At 45.1% G+C, this 19,531-nt stretch overlaps 1 protein-coding gene across 3 annotated transcripts in view; it reads left to right on the forward strand.

The window, feature by feature from the left end:
- The window catches only part of ANTXR2 (ANTXR cell adhesion molecule 2), a 104,815-nt gene extending 85,535 nt beyond the window's left edge, over positions 1-19,280 (forward strand). For all 3 annotated transcript variants that reach the window (XM_030480739.1, XM_030480741.1, XM_030480740.1), the window contains one exon: positions 17,387-19,280. In XM_030480739.1, coding sequence (XP_030336599.1) covers positions 17,387-17,425 — 39 coding nt within the window. In that variant the 3' untranslated portion in view covers positions 17,426-19,280. The remainder of the gene's footprint in view (positions 1-17,386) is intronic.
- Positions 19,281-19,531: the final 251 nt, after the last annotated feature.

A 19,531-nucleotide genomic window follows, 5' to 3' on the forward strand; every position in this document is an offset into this window, starting at 1 on the left:
TTCAACTAGAAATAGCTGTCATCCTCCTCAGTGATAGGATCTACAAAAGGCACCAGTCTACCCATACTGCAATTAAATTCATGCTGAAGTGTGCGTGTGCCTCCTGCTTTGGAAGGTAATTGTGCACACCTCATTGCTTTTTACTTCTAAATGTTGTTGTGGTCATTTACCAGGTAATTTCAGAGACAAGTTCTAAATTACCAGTGATTTCATAAAGTTTAAAACATTCACACCTAGCTAGAGGATGACGAGGCATCGCCTCCTCCCCTCCACAGCAAATTAAATAGTCCTAAAACAGTGGGGAGAAGCGCGTGCTCAGGAGCACTCTCGGGCAGCAAAATGCTCACCGTTCACTCCAATGAGTAACAACAACAGTCACTAACTTCATGTTTGTATTGCAAACAAAGGCCTGCTCCTTTCCTAAATTCACCAATTACAGGGTGAATTCAGGATCACGGGGTTGTTAAACCTGACCTCAATTTAAACACACTGTACCACTTCTCTACTTTTAAACAAGGTTCTTTTTGTGGGGATTGTTCATTTTCTTTTTACCAAGTAACAAAATTCAATATCTCAGTCTTGAAATAGACTGGGAGGATGACTACTGTTTCTTTCACATCCCTTAAAACCTTTTCTCCTCCTCTCATTGACATTTCTGTGTGTCTCTTCATGCAGGGAGAAAGGAGCAGGCTCAGAGCAGAGCCACCCTACACTGCATGACCCCCCCAGAACCCAAGCTGAGCATATATAAAATAATGGTGGCATATATAAGGTAGTTGGTAGCACTTTGGTTCACATTCCAGCGCTGCAAGGTGGGTCACCCATGCTGCTCTGGCTGTGCTGCCCAGGTCTGTGCTGCATTCCATTTGTGGCCCATGCAAGCAATGGGTGCTTCTGCACAGAAGCAGAAGACCACTTGGAAGACCCATGTTTTCCAGTCAGGGAAGTGACAAGAGGTGTTGTTTTGGTCAAAGGTAGGAACCTACACATTTGTCAGCCAGTAGTCTTTTTTCATCTGTACCAGGGCAGTTTGTTAGTAGAGGCCAATTTAGAGTATTATGTAAGTATTCAAGGGCCAATTCTTAAATAAAGTGGAAGGGCTTCCTTCCTTAATTACAAACCTGCCAACTGGAGCACCACCTTGGCATGGCTATAGCATCATAGAATAATAGAATGGTTCAGGTTGGAAAGGACCTTAAGATTGTCTAGTTCCAACCGCCTGCCATGGGCAGGGACACCTCACACTAGACGATGTCGCCCAAGCCTCTGTCCAACCTGGCCTTGAACACTGCCAGGGGTGGAGCATTCACCACTGCTTTGGGCAACCTGTGCCAGGGCCTCGCCACCCTCACAGGAAAGAACTTCTTCCTTACATCTAACCTGAACTTCCCCTGTTTAAGTTTAAACCCATCACCCCTTGTCCTGCCACTACAGTCCCTGATGAAGAGTCCCTTTCCGGCATCCTTGTAAGCCCCCTTCAGATACTGGAAGGCTGCTCTGAGGTCTCCACACAGCTTCTCTTCTCCAGGCTGAACAGCCCCAACTTTCTCAGCCTGCCTTCATACAGGAGGTGCTCCAGCCCCTGATCATCCATGTGGCCTCCTCTGGACTTGCTCCAACAGCTCCATGCCCTTCTTATGTTGAGAACACCAGAACTGCACACAGAGCTCCAAGCTTTGACAAGCCTTGTATACGCTGCAAATGAAGAACCAGATGCTCACTCTTTCCACAGCTCCTAGAAGTTAGTTTCACTGACTGAAATTGTCCTTAAGGGTGTTTCCCCCCAGTGTGTTAAAAAAAACCCCAACACAAAAACTCAGAAGCTTTTGATAATGAAGCAAACATATTTTTGTGGTGTGGGCTATTTTTTTCAGTCTGCTGCTAGTTTTTAAATATAAAGTATAGCATATGTTTAACACAGAACATATGGAAAGAAAGAAAAAAATCTTGAATTACAAATATCACATTCTTAGTAGAAAAAGATTCCACAGTGTGAAAGTGGTCATTCAGAACAAAACTAAAGAAATAGTATATAGAAACATTTACAAAACTAGCTCTAGTTATTCTCTTATATATATCCTGATGGCAACCTGAAGTAAGGCTGCTGCTGGGAGCCTTAGTCCTCCTGCTACAGAAACACCACAGCAAAAGGCAGCCCATACAGATTCTGGCTATGCCATTAGTTTAACTATAACTTGCCTTTACCAAAGAGTACCTTTGGTGAAAGGAGACATGCTGCACACATGTCAGCTGCAAACAGCTCCAGTCCACAGTATCAGATCACAGTAAAACCATGCTATGAACAGGCTGTGCATCAAACAGACGCAAATCAAACTGTTCTCACTGAGAGGGTCTTGCTGGAAGGTCCGTCTCATCTCAGGGAACACTTACCTTACAACTAATAGAGTTCCATCAGTGTGGGCACTGTCTAGGCAAACACAAAGATGCTTCTTTGTGTTCTTCTTTGGAACAGAACCCTTGATTGATCAGCCTCGACAGGAACTGTGTTCAGCTAAGGAGGTTGCTCCTTACCCCTCTGCTCTTTCTTTAATGCAGGTTAGGCTGAGTAAGGCACGTCAGCTTTTCTGGCAGACTGACATTGCACTGATTTAATTAAAGTAATTTTTAAGCCAGATAGTTCTCTTTTAAATTCTTAGCAGACAGTTATGTTCAATTTAAGAACTCTTTCATCTGTTTTATCTGCTCTTTTGTATTTTGTACCTACCTCCTTAGGACAGACTGGTCCAAACTGCTGTCACCTAAGAGTATGCACAAAACTTACTTTTCTTGGGTTCAATGAAACTGATCTTAAACTAAAAAGAGAATAGAATGAGGAAATCTTTTGATTTTAGTTCACAGTCTCTTAAATGACCAGATTCTATTCGTCTGGACAAGGGAGCAGGGCTTGGAGCACTGGCTCTGGGTGCTGCCTGTTAGTCTGTGTCCAACGTGGGCAGACCTGGACCATGATGCTTTCGTTGGCTTTGCCAGGAATTCCCTTCCCTATGGTAGGGTTCAGCCTTTCCATGTCTCCAGATACAGAGATGTACAGTTCAGAGGCCTTTCTCTTGAGGTTACCTGGGCCTGGCCAGGCAGCAATCCTCCAAGGAGGTTACTGTGCTGCTACTTATCAGTGCTCTGACTTGCAGCTCTTTGTTTATTATAACAAACAATACAGCAGACAATTAAAAACTAGTAACAGAAGCAAATGCTCACCTCTTTATCTATAGGAAAGAAACCATAGGAGTCAATTTCACACCTAAGTTTCTTTGAGCAGCAGATGACTGAATAGGAAGGAAAACGCCATACCCAGTGGGATGACATCTGCATTCCTATATGCAATCAATATCCTAAATAATCTTCAATACAAGCTGACAGATTAAAGGCATCACTCGGTCCAAACTTTCTCCGACCAAACTGAAACAAGATGCAATGGAAGGTGACCATGACCAATGCAAAACTGTCCCTCAGTAGTTCTGTCTGTTAGGTGCTGCCAGTTTGTCTTCTCTCTAGAACACAAGGGCAGGGAGAATTTATCCGAATACCATGACAGGATGAAGCAGCTCCTATTTAGAGGGAAGGACTAAGAAGGGACATGGCGGATTTCAACAGCAGTTGAAATGAGGGACATCAGTGCAGGTGCCTGTGCTCCCCAGTGCATCTTCTGCCTCAAGATCCGTTAGTGCTAGCATAAGCATAAAGCTCTAGGTACCATCCTTACTGTGTCTCTTCCTCCTCCCCCCTTTCTTTCTCTTTCTCTCTCTCTCTTTTTTTTAGTGCACTTCCAGATAAATGCCAGTCATTTGGCCAGGGCTAACTCACAGAAGGTACAGCAGGCACAGATGGTACTAATGCATAAATGTAATCTAGCAAAAGGATGCCAACACCAACCCAGAAAAGGTTCCAAGTAACTGCAGTGCACTTACAGGAATACAGTGATTGGCAAGGTGAAAGCTGAGATTTGCAAGAGCTTACTGTTCCCAAATCAACAATAGAAATTCTACAACAAATGAGCATATTTATTTATTAATTTAGAAAACGCACTTAATACCAAGATCTCCAGGCATATGTATAATAAAGGCTTACCAAAACCCAGACTCATTATACAGGTTATACTGATTTTAGTAAAATAAGGGAGAAAGAGGAAGGTGGAAACTGAAAACCAGAACCAAATCCAGCACCACACCCCCACTCCCCTGTGTTTTTCGGGAGAGCTCCTACGAGGAAAGATGGGCAGCGCAGGGGGACTTGTAAGTCAAGTGTTGCAGCGACTGAAGCTAATCCCATGGGAGTAGCTTTCCAGAACATACCCACCCTATCCTTCCTCAGGATTCAGAGCCTAAAAACACCAAATCCTTTTTCTAGTAGTAGCTAGTAATGTACACTTAGGAAAAACTTACAGGCAAGAAAACAAATGCAGTTTGACAGTGTCCCCATGGGACACTTCTCCCAGCTTCTGGAGAACACGAGATCTCCTCTAAGCACATCTGTTGCAGGATGTCCAATGAGGAAAAGGTATTTCAGACAGCACAGACTTCACCCCACATGCCCCTGTCCACAGGGAAGGAAAGAGTACCACTTCTGCAGGACTCAAGCAGGATCTCCTTGTGGTGCACACATCCTAGAGGCTGCCAGTACCACGTGTGCCTGGCCAACTGCTTGGTAGTACTGAAAAGGAGCCTGTGATAGACACCACACTGTCATAATACAATCTGAGGACCAGCTTCTAATCTTATTCCCATGAGCTTTATGCTGCTGACTTTAAAATAACTATTCCTGATTTCCAGCAAGACACAGGAGATCAGAAGCAGTGCCTAAAAATCAAGGGAAGCTGGTGTGGCAGTAGTACATCCAAGTGAATTGTTAGCAAATGCCTTGCTAAGGTTAAGTAAGGAGAGTATTGCTAGCTGTCAAGACAATCCAGGACAAAAGTCCTCCTAAATTACTGACCTCTTGGCAAAGAAATACTACAGAAACGTGCTGCATGTGTGCTGCCCATCCTGTCTCGCTTGCTGTCATTACTTCTTGCAAGAGGAGAACTCCTACTCTGCTGGCTACTGACCAATCCTCACCTGCCATCACGTGAGACCTCTGTTATTCAGGAGCTGCTCTGACCTTTGCCTGCTATGAGTAGCTACTACAAGTAGCTACAAAGCACTGTGTCTCCTAGCAGCACCTCTTCTGTGGTTTGTAATGTTCAGATGTGAAATTAAGCTTTAATTTTGTATGCAGGGGGGCTTGGAGCCCTCACTTCTAACAGTTTGTATTCCTGGACAGAGGCACCAACTCCTAATTCAAAGGCTAGACAGATGCGGAAATGCACCCTGGCATTTCATCTTGGTCCCCATTGATTAGCATTAGAAATCAGCACTTGTTATCATAAGGGATGGGTTACAGCCATGTACAGTGGATCGTGGGTCAATGGCTAGGGCTTCAACCAGCAGTAATGCTAGCAACAACCACCATAAATTAGCACTGTCTGAAATATGCCTGATGTACAATTAATAGACATCCTTGCTAACTGAGAGCAAGGCAGACTGGCAAAGACATGTATGAATATAAATCAGACAGCTCCACAGGTTCTCCTCTCTCATAACCCAGAAGGTCTAAATCAGATGTAGAGCACGCCACGTAGTAGATCCTGTGGTCATTTTAATGATGGTGTTGTGTGGGGGTTTGGCTTTCAGAAAGGATTTGGGCCTTCACCCGAGGTAGGGAATTCTGGAGCTGCCACTTCTAACAGTGCTCTGAAAGGAGAAAGGCTTTTTGGGGGTGGGGGGGGGAGGTGGGAAGGGGAGGGAAATGTCCAAGTATCTGTGAAATTTATGACTACTAATCCATTTGAATTAAAACAAAAGCCTAATGATATGCTGCGAGGTTTTGTCTGCAGGAAAGAGAGCTGACTCAGTGATGTTTACTCCTTGTACCATGGGTTGACGGGTGGGGGAGCAGTTTGGCACCCATGCTTGTTCCTGGGCCCAGTGCTCAAGGTCATTAATGCTGAATTCATTCCCACTGTAAAGGATCCAGTGGTGGGTCAGGCTGTGAAGGCTTTGGCTGGTGAAGTGACAGCTGGATCACAGTGGCATCTAGAGGGTTGCCACATGCAGCGGTCCCTGCGGGGCTCTGTTTTCCCGTCTACACAGCCATCGCCAGCTGAGACAGAGCTGCACCCTCACACCGTGCTGGGGCCTTTTAGTCTTCCTCCTAAAAGAACCCACTTAAACACTACATCTTCAAACAGATTCATATTTTTCCATAGAATTATAGAATGGTTTGTGTTGGAAAGGACCTTGAGATCATCCAGTTCCAACCCCCTGCCATGGGCAGGGACACCTCACACTAGACCACGTCACCCAAGGCTCTGTCCAACCTGGCCTTGAACACTGCCAGGGATGGAGCATTCACCACTTCTTTGGGCAACCTGTGCCAGTGCCTCACCACCCTCACAGTGAAGAACTTCTTCCTTAGATCTAACCTGAACTTCCCCTGTTTCAGTTTGAACCCATCACCCCTTGTCCTATCGCTGCAGTCCCTGATGAAGAGTCCCTCCGCGACATCCTTGTAGCCCCCTTTAGATACTGGAAGGCTGCTCTGAGGTCTCCACGCAGCTTCTCTTCTCCAGGCTGAAATGCCCCAACTTTCTCAGCCTGTCTCCATACGGGAGGTGCTCCAGCCCCTGATCATCCTCGTGGCCTCCTCTGGACTTGTTCCAACAGTTCCATGCCCTTCTTATGTTGAGAACACCAGAACTGCACACAGTGCTCCAAGTGGAGTCTCATGAGAGCAGAGTAGAGGGGCAGGATCACCTCCTTTGACCTCCTGGTCACTCTACTTCTGATGCATCCTAGGACACGGGTAGTTTCTGGGCCAAGTGGAATTTTTTCCTCACAAGAACTGTGTGATAATTATTTTAAAATCATTTACATAGCATTCTACAGGCTCGGGTGGCTTCCTTCTTTACACGTAATTATCATATGCCAGCCAGATACCGCAAAATCTTAACAGGCCAGGTTTTTGGATGGGGTAGAAATGCCATGTTAGTGCTCTGTCACAAGCTAGAACACAACCCCAGGATGACTTAGAGACCTTACAGCTGTGGAGCATCTGCTTCTTGAACACATGAGCCATCTGAAGGTGACAGCATCTCTTTGGAAAAGCCCGGGTTAGAGAAGTCCATTGAGAAAAGGAGACACGGAAGTATTGCTAAAGGAGGGAGATTTTAGGAGAGGCTTGAAGGGTGGTCATGGTGGAGGAGAAAAGTAGTTTGAAAAGAACAGTTCTTCTGACAGTTACGGTTTATCTGTTGATATCTCTTATTTCAGAGAAAGATAAATTGCATTTTTCTCACTTGGAGTAGCTGCACAGAGGGGAGGAAGGAAGAATAATGGAGATGTTTGACTTTGCTTTAGAGATGCCATCTCTAGAAACTGTAAATTTCTGATCATCTTGGTCTTTTTAGATGAAAAGGACCCCAAAGTGCCAGATTTTGATGTTTGCTGGTTTTAGTGGGTTTAAAATTGGGCTGTTTCTGACTTTACAAGGCTTTAAATGTGATGCATCTAGTAGCATTTTCTCCCTCCTTTCTTCCTAAAAAAGATGTAGAGGACTGGAGGAGTCATTTAGGATGCTCACATGAGGAAACCACTTAAGATCAGGCCTGCTATCAGTTTCACTGGAGTCCTCCTATAACATAAAAGGGATCCCCAGTAATACTTACTCCTGACAAGGATTCATCCCACACAGTTTTAAGAGAGTTCAAAGCGCCAGGAGGACACTTCTCAAGAGAAAACCCCTCTCCTGTTCCGCAGCCCAGAGAAAACTCAGGAAGAGCTCTTGAAGCTTCACCTGGAAATGAGTGTTAGAATCTCACCACCCCAGTTTATCTCCTGAGGAGAGGGAGCTCTCCCAGTGACAGCCCAGCCTACCATGGGGGATGACGGGAGAAGTGGTGTCCTGGTTCTTGCACGCACGTGACCAGTTGAGTGCCAGCACAGGGTTAGGTGTGGGATGGGATGGCCGCCAGGACAGGGATCACTTTCCCTCTGGCAGTGAGAACAAGCTGGATCTGCCTTCCAAGGCATAATTAGACCTGAAGGAGAAAAGCCCTCCATTGGCAGGTGCCTGCAATGGGAAAACAAGATCGTGTCCTTCAGGAAGGAAGGGTCAAACCTTGCCGGGCCATGGAGGCAGAAGCTCTGTGTGCAAGGGAGGCTTACTGCCAAGGGGTCAGATGGAGAGCGTTCCAAAGAACCCGTGCTAGAGAAACAGGGACACTCCAGGCCATTTCCACATCCTTTCCTTTTGCATAAGCAATGCTTGCCTTGTATGAGGAAAACAACAAACTCCTGCCCTCTAGAGACAGGAGACCTCCAGCTCTGCTGAATAAAATATTTGCCACAACCTCCTTTTGAAGCAGATGCTACAAATGCATACAGTTTTATTCTCCCCTAAGGCCCACACAACCGGCTCGGCAGCTCATCGCGCTCTCCACTCCCAGACCTGGAAGGCCAACTCGCAGGAGAGGCAGCTTGTCACAACCACTCTATTTCAAGGCAGTAGTTTATTTCCAGAACTGCTGAATAAAGCAGTCACAGAAAACTTGGCAAAGGAAGATAAATCCCTCCCTTCCTCATTACCAAAACCTGTCTAGGCAGGACGGCAAATGCTTGTGCTAGCTGAGCACTTGCTTGCTTTCCTTTCCCTGGCTGCCTGCGTGCCTCTGCAACCCACTCATCACCTCATCTTCCTTGGAAAACCAGGCTCCCTGGCATGTAAATGGCAGTGACTTGGAATTTCAAAGGTGGGAAAACAGTGTTTTAAGTCTACCCCTGCATCTTCGCTCTCCAGTACCGGGAGTCTTGGCAGGAGTATTCCTCACAGTGCCACACAGCATATTGAGCTACCAAATCCCTTCAGTCCTAGGTTTCACAAGGTTACAACCGCTGGTAAACACGTACTTCAAAGATTTCGATCACTGTAGCAACTGTGCTGAAATGTCCATATGTCCAGTTACAAAATAAGCATTATTAGTGGGGTGAAAAGCTGTTGTTAATAGCATTTTCTCAAAGCCTCCAGAGTACTAAAAATACAACAGATAATAGCCCTCGACTCCTCACTGCAGTGCACCCAGTGTTTTCATTTACATCTAAGCCAAGTGGCCCCAAAAGCAGACAGCGAGCCCTGCCAGATGACACAGCAGCACTTGATAGACGTGTGGAGGGAACGTTCGCTCCCAACCTTTAGCAAACCACGTCAGCACAAGATCTACTAAAACACCTGAGAAAACCCAACAGACCAGAACTTACAACGGTGTTCATCAGTAGTGACCTGCTATACATATCAATGGGTTTAAGATACCCACAGGATTTCCCACCACAAATGAATACTTCCTGCATATATATTAAGATGAAAACCTGAGGCTGATGGCTACAACTGAGCTGCATATTTTCATGTAAGAAATATTTGTCTGACACAGCAGCAACAGGCTCCTGTCCATCCGTGACACATTTTATGTATTTACACAGCATCCTTAAAATACCTATTATCTTGAACCTATTACTGACAGTTTTGTTTTGTTGGCCTCTACTCTATAATGCAGTGCAGAAAGAGAGGAACTACCTTTTAAAATAAATTAGTCCTGTCCTCCTTCTCTGCACTTCACTTGCTTACAAGTCCAACATGACCAAGGGACAAACAGGGGCTGTCAAGTCAGACTCGGCTCCTGAGGCACCTGTAATAGTGCTGGCACATGTAGGTTCCTCTAAGCAATCTTCTTCTGAGGCAGATGATGGCAGGGTTGATTGTGAAACTCCTGTTCTTCAAATTCAGATGTTGTGACTTGTGGAAGTTCACCTACAGGGCCACTAAGATTGCTCCCAAAGATCATGAGGTTCATGCACAGGTGCTAAGGAGGCTTATTTACACAAATATGAGGACAATAAACAAGTTCTGTGCCTTTCCACTTAGGTCAAGTTACCTGCAAATACTGCTAGAGTGAAAAAAATAAGATCCTTCTTAGGGTAAAAATATATAATGCCATTCATCTGTAGTTTGTTTCTTTTTATTATGTTGCTACTTTAGGAGGATTTTGAGCCCATCTGATCATTGTTTTCGGGGTTCAGAGCTTATCTTGCCTCTGTCAGTGACATTTCAGTCATCAGTTAAGTAATTTTGAGGAGAAAGCCTCCTTGGACAAGCCCTAGAAATGATCCTGATGTCTGCATCAGTAGTGATGGGCTCTGTAGCAATTACACCAGTTCAGATCATTCCTCTAAGAGATTCATTGCTGATTTATTCTGCAAAAAATGATACCTCCAGCAGTCTATAGCACTGCAAGTCATCTTTTCCTGGGTGCTAAATATCTACCACCACAGTGTGGGGCAGGGATGCCAAGTGAGACTTCCTCCTTGTGCTGCTGCCTGATGGCACCATGTGCAGGATGGCACATCGTGAGACACGGCGGTGGGGACCCGTCATGGGGGGTAATTGGGCAGTCATTTGACATGGGCAAAGACAGGAAATTCTGACAACTTAGAATGGGGTTTGCTGGGATTTGATGGGAGAATCAACCTAAAATAAAAACCAGGCATCTGCAGAGGTGGGGCTTGAGCTCTAAGATACAGGTTTCTCTTAGCAGGGGTGTAAAGCCAGTTCCAAGTTCTTAGCACGTTCTGAGCTTCTTGGGTCTCTGAGACAAGGGATTACCTGATGGCCAGTTTAAATCTCTGAGCGCTGCTTAGAGCTGCACAGGACATGGGTGGGTTAGCAACCCCTCTCTGAAGTAAGCGTATAAATCACCTATTTTTAATATAGATATTAAATATATATATACTTCAGCTGAATGCTCCAGCTTGTCAACGTGTATTTATTAGGTGAGCGTGATATTATAATGGTTATAGCAGTGAAATAAGTCCTGAGCCAGGGAGCTAGTAAAGAGGAGCATGGATGTTAATGCCAGTGGAATTCTAATGCCCAGGAGATGGGGCAAGGTGACAGTACCTCCAGTTAATGTTGCTTTTGATGGCTACAGTGAGGGGGAATCACTGAGGGCCCTTTCTGAAGGCTGTAGACAGCACGGTACGAGCTGCTGCCCTGTTCCAGTCGGTGGTACCAGCTCTGCCGTGGGATTCTTCCAGTAAGGAAAGAGCTCCTTCCTGTTCAGCCCTTGTTAGAGGGTGCCAAGGGCCAGCCTCTCAGCACCTGGTTTCAGTCCCTGGCAGTTTTATTCCATTAAGAGGAGCTTTTATTGTTAAAACTGCACAAGTGTGTGGGGCAGGAGCATGTGGAGGAGGAGTTCATTATCGCCGGTAAGCATTGTACTGGGAGTTAATGATTCCAGAGAGGTTTGGGAAGCAGGAAATTGCCTGTTCCCTTGCATTAGAAAAGGAGAAAAGGTTTGCACAGTCCTGTCCTGTACTGAAAGGGCTACAGGGAAGAACTCCATAGTCTCAACTTAGATTCCTTGTAGAGAGGCAGACAGCTGGCTGGGCAACAGGGAAAGTGAGAGTAAGAAGAAAGAGAACCAGGTAAACCAGATTCTCATCTGGTGATCCAGACTGCACAAGCAGTCTCAGCAGCCTGTCATGGGGAGCTGTGGTGAGAAGGCAGCTTCCTGGTGAGCAGCAAAGCCAGGCTCACGGCAATGCACCCATCACAGAGATGAAAGATGCTCTGATAATGCTGTGGAGACACGGCCAACGCTAATGACATTGCTAAATACATGTCTCAGGGGTGACATTATTCTAAAGCCCTCCCCTTCCTCATGGCTCTGCGGGCACTGATCAATTGGGCTGGAGGGCGCAGAGCTCACATGTGCCATATAAATGACACATCCTCAAAGAGTATGTCCTTTTTATGGGGATACTGCAGCTGGGGGTGGAAGCACACGATCTTCAGCTTCTGCTGGTATGTCAGCGACAGACAGTGGAAGATCTTTATCCTCCAAGGTCAAAGTGAGCCAATATTTGACAACATTGTGTATTATAGGGGGTAATGGGAGACATGGTCTAGTGTGAGGTGTCCCTGCCCATGGCAGGGGGTTGGAACTGGATGATCTTAAGGTCCTTTCGAACCCAAACCATTTTATGATTGTATGTAATACAGCTGTTCTGGACAGAGCTCTAAGTGCTCCTTTGGAAAATGTGGTTGTTCTTACCACTCTGAAGCTGGATGCTGAACAATTCAGCAGTGTGCAAGGAACCTTTTCCTATACATACAATTACTCAGCATGTTAAAGAAATTAAGTCACACACAAGGACAAGGTATGGATGGGCTGTTACAAGTACCTGAGAACAGACAGTACAGCGCAACCTGAGTGGCCGGATATCACCACATCCCATCTCACACTCCTTGAGGTGCCCTTTCTGAATTGCTGAAGAATACTCCAAGTGAGGCCAAACTACCAAAGGAAAGAATAGCCAGGGTAGTGGGTTGAAGGTAATACATTAAAAGCTGCCTCTTTAGACCAGTGACTACCCAGCAGCAGCCAGCTGCTTAAAAGCTAAGTGAATGATTCAAAGTCTTGTCTGAGTTGTCCTTTCAACTTTCCATGTCATATGGGTGACAATTCATAGGTAGCCTGAGCCTATTGTCTCAGTAGCATTTGGAGGGAGGCTATGATGAAGGATCCAGCACCACAGGAGATCATGTCTCACCACGACCCTTGTGACAGCATCCAGAAGTTGATGCTGGGTTCAAGGTTTTAGGTAAGAGAACCCCACTTCCTTAAATTACATCCTTTCAGACAAGTACACAACACAATAAAGGAGAGCAGAGCCCATATATCTCTATCTCTGTATTTGTCTCTCCCTGGGTGGGCATTTTTTCTACTGACCCTAGTGTATGGAGACAACTCCCATATTTCACACAGAGCTCAGAGAGTGCTTGCATAACTCATTGTTTAATTACTCTAGTCCTAAACCACTAATTTAGTTCAATTTCGTACAGACTACATGTTGGTATTGTTAAGGTTTATGATCCAGTGATTTACAAGGCATGATATATCAGATTTCAAATTGGTTGTATTGGTTGTTTAATTGAATATGGGGACATGAGGGCAACGTTAGTGCAAACTGGTAGATCACAGCAGTGCTGCGAGGGTGGTAAATTCACTGGCGTCATCAGTTAAACAGTACAAGCATGTTGGAGTTGCGAAGGCCAGAACCAGACTGATGAGCCTAAATAGTGCTTCTATCTAACTGCACAGTCCTTTTTCTTGAGCTTAATCAGAAGAAAAATCTAATATTCAGTTTCTAAAGGCTGGTCTTAATGATGAAATAGCTATTGCTATGCAGGAGGTTTTCAGTTGATTAGAGGAATGACTTACACACTGTGCATCTTCTTCTCAAAACCACCTTGCATGAAGACAGTGATACTGGTTGCACCTAGTTCATATTGGTTTGATCCTTAGGAAGTAAAAATTAGTCTTCTTCTGTTCTATGTACTTCTAGAATATGAATGGTTTAAAACCTCACTTAAATTACTTATAGTGTATGTGTTATTACCTGTTACTGTCCAGTATGGACAATGATTGGATAGCTGGTATTTCTTAGGTGCTCTGAGATTCTCCTGTTAATGGTGTTTTGTCTGCCTGACCACACACGATTCCTTCTTTTTCTCCTTCCTCCCCTGTAAGTCCTCAAGTAAGGAGGTTGGGGCAGAGACCACGGGAGATGAGTGGGGAACCAGAACAGGAATTGCTCATTTAAGGCTCTCCTCTGTCCTTGTTGTGTCTGGAACCACTCATCCTGGAAGCAGAAACCCTCTAAGAGAGCATTTAGGGGAAAGGCCTAGGTACATGAAACCAACTATGGAAAGTACCTCCCATATGAAGACAGGCTGAGAAAATGGGGGCATTTCGGCCTGGAGAAGAGAAGGTGCGTGGAGACCTCAGAGCAGCCTTCCAGTATCTGAAGGGGGCCTACAAGGATGCTGGAGAGGGACTCTTCATCAGGGATTGTAGCGATAGAACAAGGGGTGATGGGTTCAAACTGAAAGAGGGGAAGTTCAGGTTAGATCTAAGGAAGAAGTTCTTTCCTGTGAGGGTGGTGAGGCACTGGCACAGGTTGCCCAAAGAAGTGGTGACTGCTCCATCCCTGGCAGTGTTCAAGGCCAGACTGGACAGAGCCTTGGGCGACATGGTCTAGTGTGAGGCATCCCTGCCCATGGCAGGGGGTTGGAACTGGATGATCTTAAGGTCCCTTCCAACCCAAACCATTCTATGATTCTGTAAGCAGACCAAGAGAGAGCCTTGTTGGTACACATACATATTTTTTTGCTAAGAAATAATACTATGAAATCTATAGATGGTAACTGTGCAAGTTAAGACTTAAACTGCAAGCCTGGAGAGACTCAAAGCCCTGTACTTCAGCTTGAAAGCTATTTCTGAATGCATTTCATGTGTAGGTATTGTGAACTCAGGCACCCTGTCACATCCCATTACCTAAATGTAAAAGCTGTTCTCTCCTTTGCCGGCGTGCAGTATTTGCTGTTCCGTTAATGACACGGCGACGTTCCCGACCTTCTCATTAATTAGCACTTTCAGTGTTTTTTCCAAGATCCTGATTTCAGCTCTGTCCTCTGTGAGCATCACACTGCACACAAAAAAATGGCTACTTACACAGAAGGCTTTGTTTCATTTGAAATCTGTCACCCTCCAGTGTTCTTAAATAAGTAAAGGTAGAAGGATTTGCCAGTACAGAAATTCACAGAGGTTCTAGCACAATCTGATCATACATCACATCTACTGCCTAACCTACTGCCTGTGGGGAGGGTCAGAGTGGACCTAACTCCACCTCTGGTAGAAAGGAAGAAAAGATGATGTATCACAGAAACATCTCTCTGAAAGCTTACTAGAGTGTGGCAGAGAAGACATGTTTAGAACAAAACACAGTGTCTTTTTCTTAATTCTAGTGAAAGCCATGACCTGTAACTACTAAGACATCACGTCTAAGTTATATTTTAAGGCTTAACTATTTCTGAATTTAATTTGGAAGAGTTTTACATTCCCTTTCCTCATCAGTCCCCCCTTACATTGTTAAAAAATCATCTACCACGCTCATGGTCAGCCTTTAGAAGACGATGGACACTCTAAAACTCTAGGGCACTTACGAGAGGGTACCTGGCCAGCAGAGCAGGACTCTGTGCTACAGACCTGCATGTGCCAGACCTTATCGTTGATTCCAGGGATTATTTCAGACCTCAGGTAAAGTGCTGAGCCACTAAAACACCACCTAAGTGCAAACACCAAAATAAGTAATAGCTCAAAACTCATCTGAATTCAGGCACCGGAAACTACCATTAAAAAACAGTGAGAGAGCTACAAACAAAAGCAGAAATGTTGTATCAATGGGTAAATTGTAATATTAACGACAGCAGACAGGAACTACTGCAATTCCTCACTACCTGTCTTCTGCCAGGGTTTTGCAGTCTTGATTTTCCATTGTGGCATTACCTTGGGTGTGAACATCCTTACTGTCAGGGTTCATTTAACATCGACTCTGTCGTTGCAAGTGCTCAAGCTGCACAGCATTTCTGTATTTTATGCTCCAGAAACACTTTGCTTCTACCACAGAACTCATTTTAATATGTTTAATTAAAAAAAAAACCTCTCTGCAAAAACACAAAACAAGCAAATGAAAAGGTGCATAAAGATGTCCAGGCCTCTAAAGGAACCTCTTGGCACTCGTGGTCTCTTCTGCACTGAATAATACAGATGGTAGCAGCCAGAAGGTACTACCATTACAGCACCCACCTATTCACCAGTTTTAATTATTATACAGGTGACAGAAGTAGAATCAGGAGTAGAGTGTTAGGAAAAGAAGTGCCCTCATCAGAACACTGCCTCTTCTGTGCCAGTCATGTGCAGGTGCCAGCTGAGACTTGCCCGAGCAATGCCAAATAGCGCTCTGTACCATCACCCTCCCTGTTAAACAAAGCATTTAGATTTTTATACTATAACATCAGGTTGAATAAATAAATAAATAGAAGGAACATGAACTAATTGCGCTTGATAATTCCATAATCTCTGATCTTAAAGAAGAAAGCAGTAATTCTCCCTGAACCACCTATCTTTGAAAAGAAACAAGATTTAAAGCGTAACCACAGCTGCCTATTCCAGTTTACGTGGCTTCATCTTTGACAGTTCTCTTCTAAATTGCTTCACAGACACAGCAATTTCAAAGTTTTTAAATAGGAATCAAAGGGACAGAGAACAGAAAACACACTGGGCTTTTTTCCTTTTACGGGACTTTCACGTGAAATCTCTCTAAAGTGTGTGAAACCTGCAGCCCTACATGCCTTTGTGGATGTCTGCAACAGAGCAGAGACAGCCACTGCGAACCGGCTACTGCAGACCCACTTAAGAAGTCACCCTACGGCTCCTCACAGGCCACTGGGGCAGGATTCTGTGTTCCAGGGCCCATTCCATGGAGACTTTGTGATCCATGGAGAACCTCCCACCAGAACATGCAGTACCAGCCAGCATGCACTCATTGTCCCACACATGCTGTCATACAAGTCCTTAATACTTCCATGTCATGTCTTGAAGAATGGCTTTCTCCAAAGGTGGAGAGGTCCTTCATCACAGAGCTCTTCCCATCCCAGAAAGGAAAGGTACTAGGCCCCGCTGTTGTGCCCCGGAGAGCTGTTGAACGAGAGGAGCTGTTCTCTTGGGAGCACACCCTGCCTCAAAAACTGACTATCACTGTGGAGTTTAGGCATTTAAATAAGCCACTGGCAATTTTTAGAGCTTTACCCAAGGGCTCAGGATTTTTGTTAGTGGATTTGTTCCGTTCAGCTATACCAAAAGCTGTCAAGATTAATCTGGGCCGATTTATGGGAGAATGGCATTTACTTGAGAATAACATCAGGAGAAACCACTTTTCGTTTTGGTGCACAGCAATTTTAAGGCACGTAAGAACAGAGTTTATAGATGTAGAGCTCGGGTTATTGCTAATAAAACACTGTTTCCAATCAGCAGCAGCTCTGCTAACTAACAAACAGTCATGTTCCTCTGCGCTACACCATGCGAGGGTTTGGCTCAGGGGGAGATCTATGGGGAGGATCTGCCTTTGCCAAGATCTTTCTTTACCATGGTTAGAAAGGTTTGAGTTTGCTCACTGCAGTTACTGAGATTTTGTAAATGAGCCTCACAGAAGACCTGAGAGCTTTCAAAATGTGCTTTCTTAACATTGTAAATTTGTGAGTCAAATGTAGTGCCTCACTCTGGATAATTTCCATTAAATCTTAAAAGGTTTTTCATGGGTACGTTATTTGCACAAACATTGGAATTTAAATTACAGCTATCTAATATTCAGCATTCAGACATCTCGGTTGCATGTATTACTCCACCAGTAAGACCTTCTCTTTTCTTTCCCCCCCTCAGGGCCGATGTATCAACTTCACCCGAGTTCAGTCTCAGTAGAGGAGGAGAAGAGGATATCAGGAGGAAAGACAGCCACATTGCCACTTTTCAGCCGAGCAGAGAGAACCAAGCACTTGCTCACCACATTCCTTGGACCACCTTCAAGCCCAACCCAGAAGGCTTCCGTGTTCCCCATGCCCAGGAGCCAGCATCACCATTCCGAGCTCCTGTGGCTCACCCCAGCATGTCGATGCTCTGTGACTGGCGAGTGCCAAGCAGCAAAGCCTTGACTTGCAATGCCCATGCTTCTCCAGAGAACACACAAGGGAGAGAACACAGACTCCAAAGATGATCATGTTTTTCTAGTTTTGGTATTTTATAGGTTTTTTTTTTTAAGGACTACAAATTCTCAGGACGCAATGTGCTTTTAGCAGCGATGCTGAGTTTCTCCGATGCAGAGAAGGCACGTGGTGTTTAAACAGGGACTACTAGCCAAGGGCAGGGATGAAACCTCCTACCAGGCTAAGCAAGAGCCGAGTGCCTTACAGCAATGTCAGATCACAAACCCTTGCGAGTGAGTCTCCATCGCATTGTGCCTTACGGGAACCTTCTGACTGGAAATCTTGTCACTCTAACACTGAAAAGTGCACACGCATGACAAAATGTAGACAGGGTGCCTCGAGGTATTGGTAGCAAGCAAGACTTTGCCCTTTAGTTTTTGAAGACACCTTTCTTTCATTATGCACCCGGGACAGGGAGAAAATTAATAGAGCATTATTCCATGGGAAGACAGCCTGTAACCAGAGATCTTGAGCACAGTTTGAGAGACTGATGCTTCAAGACCTTGACACTGGGGCTGGTGTTTTTTCCCCCCTTTCCTGCATTCACAGTTCAGTAGCGCATAAAACATCATCATCTATAAACATACCTAGCAGTCCTAGGCTTAGCTGTTTTTATTCTTTTTTTAGATTAAAAAAAGCAGTAGCCACCAAGCTGGTATCTCAGGGTTCTCCCCCCACCCCCAAATCTCCAAGGGCTCTTCAGCGTCACAAGCCAGCAACTCTCTTTGCATGAGAATTTCAAAGTTTAATTAATATAATTAAAGGCAACAGCAAGCAGCAGCCTGTGAAGATTTTGCTCATCTTTTTTATGCCTTTTGACATTGAATGACCTATTACTGTATGCGCATTACTGGGTTTTCAAGGGGGCACCGAGCACTGGTTAGGATTCAGCAGTGGAAAAAAGACCTCCTTCCATCAATGGAGAAATTAAATGTAGGGGATGCCGGCTATCAGAAACCATTGACAATGTATGTATTCTAATTTTTTAGAAAAACCAGTGTCGTGTCACGTCGACGATGCCAAATTATGTTAGAGTGAGCGGAAACACTGTGGGGGAGGAAGGAGGGAGCAGCTGAAGAAAAAGGCTCAAATGATCCAGTCACTTTCGATACTGTACTTCAGATGCAGAATGGATATTCGAGTCGAAACCTGACAAAGCGCGCCCGCTTTGATGGGAACTGGTATAGACAATGACCAGTGGCTGGGTCAGTGGGATGTCTCTCCGTGAGCAGGGAGGCTTATCAAATGACACTAAAAATAAGTTCAGCAACCATCACGTTGGAGGGGAAAAGGCGAACATTTCACATTTGGTGGGCACAAACGCGCGCAAGATGGAAAGAGCAATGTGAAGCATCCTGGTCTAATTTTCTCCTTTGTGCTCCTCATTGGAATTGCAAGGGACAGAAACAAGTCTCTTGGTCGATGTCCGAATCTGTGGCACTGCCCAAAGAAGCCTTTACATGTATCCACTCGCTTACCTCTTTTGCTTGACTTTATTTATGTCACTGGTAGCCTCATCATCAACAGCCATGTGTGCACATAAGACTATAAATAAAATTATTATCTAAGTTTCAGGCATTATTTCCTCTTCTCCTCCCAACCTCCTCCCCCCGCCTCCTATCCTCATTTAGACCTTCATTTTGCCAGGTAACCCTCAATACTGGCTCCAGCAGACCAGCACCCTGCCCAACAGCGGCTGATAGAGCAGGTACCATCAGTCACATACACAGGTCAATCCAGTGCCCACAGAGATGGCTCTTCCTTCCTCTATCTCATGAAACTGCACCTTTGATCCCACCAGCTGTTGACTGGGGACAGTACAGCC

The sequence above is a fragment of the Strigops habroptila genome, chromosome 3, assembly GCF_004027225.2.
Source record: "Strigops habroptila isolate Jane chromosome 3, bStrHab1.2.pri, whole genome shotgun sequence".
Lineage (NCBI taxonomy): Eukaryota > Metazoa > Chordata > Aves > Psittaciformes > Psittacidae > Strigops > Strigops habroptila.